Below are 7,496 nucleotides of genomic sequence, written 5' to 3'. Positions count from 1 at the left end.
ACGACGAGCCTGAAGGCTGCGCCGCCGCCACCCCCCCCACCGCTGAAACCCCCCACCTCCCTGTACGACGACCCGGAGGAGATGAGAGGAGACGCCTGGAGGATCATGGGTACGGCTGCCGACCCCAAAGGTCACGAGTACCCGTACAACCCCCGGGTGGACGACTACGCCGTGCCCAAACGAGCCCAGAGGGCGCTTCCTGTTCCACAAAGCACCAGTGAAGAAGAAGAAGACGGGGAGGAGGAGCTACAGGAGGAGGAGGAGGAGGAGGAGGAGGAGGAGGAGGAGGAGGAGGAGGAGGAGGAGGAGCAGCAGCAGCGGGATTCACCGTACAACAACGTGATGGTGAAGATGGCATAGAGGAGACAGGAAGCAGCTCTGATCCTCCACCTCTAGTCTCTTTGTGCCGGAGTCCTGGTCCACGTCTCCTGCGGACCATCACAGTGTTCTTTTACTCATAAATACTACAGTTTCTGCTCCGCTCGCTTCTTTGTTTAATAATCAGTTCATCATTTAGTCTATAAAATGTAAGAAAACAGTCAAAACATGTCCATCACAGTCCAAGAGGACTGATTTCTGATATGGAACAGAGACTCTGAGACCAGAGACCAGATACTAGAGCTGCATTCTCTCTAATCTCCATCAGGGGGCGACTCCTCTGGTTCTATAGAAAATGAGAAAAAGAGAAAATGAGAAAATGAGAAAATGAGAGAAACAAAGATGGTTACACTGAGCATGTGTCTTAGCCTTCATTCAAAAGCCTCGGTGCCTGTTAGCCTGTTAGCTTATTAGCCTGTTAACTTGTTAACTTGTTAGCCTGTTAGCCCGTTAACCCGTTAGCCTGTTAGCCTGTTAACCTGTTAGCCTGTTAGCCTGTTAACTTGTTAGCCTGTTAACCTGTTAGCCTGTTAGCCTGTTAACCTGTTAGCCTGTTAACTTGTTAACCTGTTAGCCTGTTAGCCTGTTAACTTGTTAGCCTGTTAGCCTGTTGACATAGTTCCTGCTGTCCTCAGAGTTTGGTTGATGGTAGATTTGGTGACCAGGTCATTTATTATATCAGGTACGTCAACAAGACTCAGGACATTTAATTCATTCTCCTCTTTTATTCTTGGTCAAGAGGAAGAAATGATTTATTGATTTCATTTGATGAATCTGACCTCAGATCTGCAGTGAGCTGCTTCCTCCAGCAGAGGGCAGCAGGAGTTTATTATTAATGTAGATAATCGTCATCATCAGACTAGAATTAAACTCTTTGGTCTTTTTATTCATTCATTTCGTGTTCAAACTTTAATGTTTGAGTAGAATTTGAGAAATAAAGTATTTTATTCTGCAAAACATGTTTCCTCTCTGAGTCTGTGAACAGATGTTTTCAGAGTAAACAGCTGTGTTGAGCTTGTAAATCTAAAATATATGATTATTTATATATATATATATATATATATATATATACAGGGTTCATACACATTTTGACCAATGGATTTCCATGACTTTTCCATGACTTTAAACCAAATTTCCATGACCAAACATTTTGTGAAATCTCGGTGTATACATGAAAAAGTGAGAAAATGTATTTAAACTAACAATGAGAATTCAAAGCATACAGTATACCTTAAATGACACAAACGAATGAGAGACAATAGTTTGATTAAAAGAATAAACATTTACAAATGTACTCTGGTTGACAGGCATTCATAACACTGACACATCAATAAGAGCTTTAGTAGGTAGCAGCATCCAGCTAGTGCACATGTTGCTTTCCCTTTTGTAGAGCACATGTTGCTTTGAACCCTGTTACTGTACGGCTTAATATTAACTTCCACTGTTACTGTACAGCTGTTAGAATTGTGGCCTATCTTCTATTTGCAATTAATATGCATTCAATCCAGTTCAATTATTTAAATGAAAATGATAATCTACTCTGACTAAGGTACCTTATCAAGAGTAAAATAATAGCTGTGATCTATACACACCTCTGCATTAGCAACCCGCTGAAATGAAGGTACAGGCACCTTAACCCTCTCATTACTTCAGGGTTCTTGAGAGCAACGTGGGACTGTTGGTCCACTGGCTGTGGTCATCACAGTGAACAGTGTGATGAGAGGACATGTGAGCCTTGTTGCTGTAGTTCATCTCATGGAGCAGAGGCTGCATGTAGCATACCCTGCCTTATCAATGTATTTAAAACACTGACAGCAGGAAGCTGTACTCACGTCTGTTTAGACCTCCACCTTTATCCAGGCCCAGCTCCACCTTTATCCAGGCCCAGCTCCACCTTTATCCAGGCCCAGCTCCACCTTTATCCAGGCCCAGCTCCACCTTTATCCAGACCCAGCTCCACCTTTATCCAGACCCACCTCCACCTTTATCCAGGCCCACCTCCACCTTTATCCAGGCCCAGCTCCACCTTTATCCAGACCCAGCTCCACCTTTATCCAGGCCCACCTCCACCTTTATCCAGGCCCACCTCCACCTTTATCCAGACCCAGCTCCACCTTTATCCAGGCCCACCTCCACATTTATCCAGACCCAGCTCCACCTTTATCCAGACCCACCTCCACCTTTATCCAGGCCCACCTCCACCTTTATCCAGGCCCACCTCCACCTTTATCCAGGCCCAGCTCCACCTTTATCCAGACCCAGCTCCACCTTTATCCAGACCCACCTCCACCTTTATCCAGGCCCAGCTCCACCTTTATCCAGACCCACCTCCACCTTTATCCAGACCCACCTCCACCTTTATCCAGGCCCACCTCCACCTTTATCCAGGCCCACCTCCACCTTTATCCAGGCCCACCTCCACCTTTATCCAGACCCACCTCCACCTTTATCCAGACCCACCTCCACCTTTATCCAGGCCCACCTCCACCTTTATCCAGGCCCAGCTCCACCTTTATCCTCCACCTTTATCCAGGCCCACCTCCACCTTTATCCAGACCCAGCTCCACCTTTATCCAGACCCAGCTCCACCTTTATCCAGGCCCACCTCCACCTTTATCCAGGCCCACCTCCACCTTTATCCAGACCCACCTCCACCTTTATCCAGGCCCACCTCCACCTTTATCCAGGCCCACCTCCACCTTTATCCAGACCCAGCTCCACCTTTATCCAGACCCAGCTCCACCTTTATCCAGGCCCAGCTCCACTCACATCTCAGCCCTGCGTCAAGCTGCGCTACAGTCAGCCTCCTCTTCCTGAAGCTCTTTGACCTCATCATCTCATCAGTATCATTTCATTCTACTTTGAGTTAAAACAAACAACCTGCAACCAGATGCGCCGGTGTTCCGGTTTAACATTAATGAGTGACCGCGTGAACTGAACCGGAACACGGGGGGGCTGCATGTTTCATCACGTTACGTTTTTTCCTTCTAAATCGCGATAATGACGAACGTTAACAGTCGACAAAGTTCCGCATGCAGTGGACGTTAACTTAACCCAGCAAGTCTGAACGGTAACGGAACATAATGGAACTTAAACTTTAACAGAGGGAAATGAAGACGCTGTAGACATCTGAACGCTGATTGGCCAAGACTCCACACGTCAAAGATGTTCTATTGTGAAGATCACAACATCACCTTTTCTCCTCGTCTCACTCCAATCTGAGAAACGCTGGCTGACAACTCAGCGTAAATGAACGATATGAAAATATGAATATAACAAATTTCCATGACTTTTCCAAAACTTTTTTGGATTTTATTTTTTTCCATGACTTTTCCAGGTTTTCCATGACCGTACGAACCCTGTATATATATATATATATAAATTCACTTGGAGGTGTGACATCAGAAAGCTGCAGACTTCATGACTTCCTCTCCAGTTTTAGAAACCTGCATTCATCCTGGTTCAGGTTCAGGTTCAGGTCTTTGTGACATGAACACAAGTTGAGGACAAATAAAGCCAAAGAACATGTAAACTCTAGACACAAAGAGTTTGTAACTTCACTCTGATTGGACGTCATGTTGTTCACCTGGTGACTCATTGGCCCCGCCCACCTGCTCACCTCTCCTCATTTCTCTCGTTGGTCTCCAACTTGAACAGCTGTGTCTGCCTAATTTGTCATGAGACTGTTGCCTTGTGGGGATATAATGTGAAGAGAACCCACGAGACAGCGACAGCATCTCTCTCTCCTCTACCGGCAGCTGGGTAGAAGCAGGTTTCCAGAGAAGATGCTCAGCTTGTTTGGCGCCACATGTTTGTGTGAGCAGACATTCTCTGTTATGAACTTAAACAAGAACTTGAGATCAGACTAAGTGACTCCCACCTACGTGACATCCTACGCATGTCAACCACTGCTCTGAACCAGTAAGTTAGCTGTTGCTTGATTATCAGAATTTAACAAATTCTAGTTTCTGAATTTCTGTTAGAAAGTTTTGATGACTACGTTTTTATAATAGTGACAGATGGGAACATCTGTCACTATTAACGCTGGAGCCACTGATGCATATGTACACCTGGACTTATGGCACTTACTCTAAACTTCTGTAGATGGAACACAGACGATGACTTTCTGAATGATCTTTGATCAACGATCAGGGCAAGTTTCATGTGTTTCATTACTAAGTCATATTTAAGATATTTATCAGTTTCTAGGTAATTAGCTTTCAGATAGTTCTTCATGTTATCTGAAGAAAGGAAGATTAGTTGAGATTTGTTCACACCTGAATGCTCACATTTGGTTACATTGCTATTTGCTGTGTGATTGAAAATACAATTATTAAATAACATTAATAGGCAACTTTTATGATTGTTTAAAATAATGTCAGCAGGGACTGTTGGTCCTTGAGCATTTTCACATTATAGAATGTGGCCCCCCCGATCTACAACATAGAGAGGAGTAAAGTTTTCCTCCGGTCCCCCTGAGGTAAACATGGTTAGCTCCGTCAGCACTGTTAGCTGTTAGCTGCCAGCTGTCGCCATGTTGAGAGCCGTTGAGAGTCAATAGAAATGGTTTTCACCTGAATGGATAAATCTAAATACAGTTCATAAAAAGAAGGATTTCTTTGTTCTCAGATTGTTGTAAAGGCTTTCATGTTGGAACAGACCGATGTGACAGAAAGAGGTCTGTAATCTCTTGAATCTGGGTTAATGGACGACCCGTTGGATCCTGTTTCACACGGTAGCGTAGCATAATTAAACAGACAGGGACGCTCAGAATTAAACAGATGCACGTGACACAGTTTCACCAATCAGACCTCAGCAGCTGATCTGAGCTCAGCAGCTTTAAGAAGAAGTGAGTTCATGTCTTTGCGAACTGAATTAATACAGATGTGAACCTGTCCTTTAAAGTAAGCTGAAGATGACGCTCCGCTAGAAGACGCTCTGATAGAAGACGCTCCAACAGAAGACCACGCTCCGCTAGAAGACGCTCTGACAGAAGACGCTCTGCTAGAAGACTCTAAATGGACCATAATGTACTAAATGAACATCATGCTGTATTGAAGAAGACTTGAAACTAGAGATTGAGACCATAAACTCATGTTTACTGAGGTAATAAATCAAGAGAGAAGTAGAGTCATTTTCTCATAGACTTCTATACAACCAGAGGAGTCGCCCCCTGGTGGACACTAGAGAGAATGCAGCTTTAACACATGAAGCTTTGACTTCACTTTAAAGAACCGGAGGTTTGTCTTCTGATTCCACCAGAATCACCGCGGTGTGTTCCAGAAGAGGCTCTAAAAGCCACAGTGTCAAACACGTAATAGCATAAATACCAACAAATGATTTTGAGAAATAAACAGCCTTTTTTTTTGTATTTATTTTCACTGATAGTTGAGGCGTTTATGTCCTAAGTATGAAATAATGCTTTACCCTTTACGTTACAGTCCTTCCGTCCGTGGACCCTCAGCTGGTCTCTGGTACACTGAGCTCTCTACATTAGAGCTGTGTGGTGGAGACGCTGCAGGCTGCTGTGTGACTGTGATGCTGTCCGACACTTCTGACTGTGCAACCAGCTACACACACACTCTCTCTCTCTCACTCACTCTCACACACTCACACACACACACACACACTGACATGGTCCCCCCAGGGACTCAGCGCGCTATAAAGGTGTCCCAGCATGCATCTCTCTGTTCGCCTTACAACACGCTCAGCTGGAAACAAAAAGAGCATCATTGTGTGCGTGTGTGTGTGTGTGGACTCACTGGCCTGGAAGCTGAACTCTCTCCTCATGATGCTGAGCACCAGAGAGATAAAACAGTGAGCTCATACTGTCCTACTTCATGTTCACAGCTGAGATCAGCACAGTGATGTCATCAAGGAGCTTCCACTGGGAGGCTAAAGCTAACAGACCGAAGCTAACAGGCCGAAGATAAAAGACACAAGTCTAACAGAAAAAAGCTAACGGACGAAAGCTAACAAACTGATTTTAACGTACAGAAGAAAACGAACACAAGCAAACAGAAAGAAGTTAGTTAACAAAAGCTAACGGACCGAAGCTAACAGACCGAAGCTAACAGACACGAACTAAAAGTCGGAGGCTAATAACCAGATTTTAACAAACAGAAGAAAACAGACACAGGAGCAGAGGAGGAACATCAGGGAAGGGAGAAAAAGACTACAGGACGAAGATGGAGGACCAGCCGCAGCAGAACAACATCAGCGGGGTCTGGAAGGGCCTTAAGGAGATGTCTGGCTACAAGGGGCCCAACCAACAGACTACAGGGACCAAGAGTGGGAGAATGACCTGAACTTATTCTTTAACAGATTCGATCAGTCATCCCCCTCTCCCCCCATCCAGTCCTCACTGCTGCTGCAACCTCCTGTAGACAGGGACTGGACACATCCTGCGTGGCTACGCATGACGCTGTCACCTACCTGCTACGCAGATGCCTTTCTCACCTGGAACAGGCTGGAAGCACTGTGAGAGTCATGTTTTAATATCTCCAGAGCCTTCAACACCATCCAGCCTCTGCTTCTGAGGGACAAGCTGGAGCAGACCTGTGTATGTGTGTGTGTGTGTGTGTGTGTGTGTGTGTGTGTGGGTGTGGGGGGTTAGTGGGTATGAAAGGCCTGTTTCCATGGCAACCACAGTAGGGATGTGGGGCTGCATCCCCGTTCCCGTGGCAACATGCTGGCAGTAGACGGTGATGAATGTGATTAAAAAACAGAAACAACCACAGAAGTAGAAGAAGAAGATTGTTAATCCTTTTATTGATCCAGGAGACACCAGATCACTGTCACGTCATCAAATCAAAAAATAAACGAATAAACAAAACAACTCGTCCAACCACAGAAACATACCAACATCTCATACATGAACGATCAGCTTCCCTCCTCCCCCACGGAGCATAAAACACCCCAACAGTCACATCGTCCATCATTTTGTAGTAAGTGTGTTCCACCCTCAGTCTGGCCTTCAGCAGTCCCTTCAGAACCGGTACCAGCTCCACACTGCCGGCACTCTGAGCCCGGTTCCTGCGTGTTAACCAGATGGCCATCTTAGCCGTACCAGACAAACAGTTCACCAACCTGTGAACTGTTTTTTTCTAAGCAGAGTA

At 45.4% G+C, this 7,496-nt stretch overlaps 1 protein-coding gene across 1 annotated transcript in view; it reads left to right on the top strand.

The window, feature by feature from the left end:
* LOC142939242 (docking protein 2-like) overlaps positions 1-1,335 on the top strand; it is an 11,250-nt gene extending 9,915 nt beyond the window's left edge. Inside the window, 2 exon segments of the mRNA XM_076082490.1 lie at positions 1-50; positions 52-1,335. The exon segment at positions 1-50 is cut by the window's left edge and continues 487 nt beyond it. Coding sequence (XP_075938605.1) covers positions 1-50; positions 52-360 — 359 coding nt within the window. The 3' untranslated portion in view covers positions 361-1,335.
* Positions 1,336-7,496: the final 6,161 nt, after the last annotated feature.

Source organism: Anarhichas minor, unplaced genomic scaffold, assembly GCF_050575085.1.
Source record: "Anarhichas minor isolate MPS153535 unplaced genomic scaffold, ASM5057508v1 ptg000095l, whole genome shotgun sequence".
Classification (NCBI taxonomy): Eukaryota; Metazoa; Chordata; class Actinopteri; order Perciformes; family Anarhichadidae; genus Anarhichas; species Anarhichas minor.
Note: the sequence above shows the minus strand (reverse complement) of the source record. Positions and strands in the feature narration are given on the sequence as shown.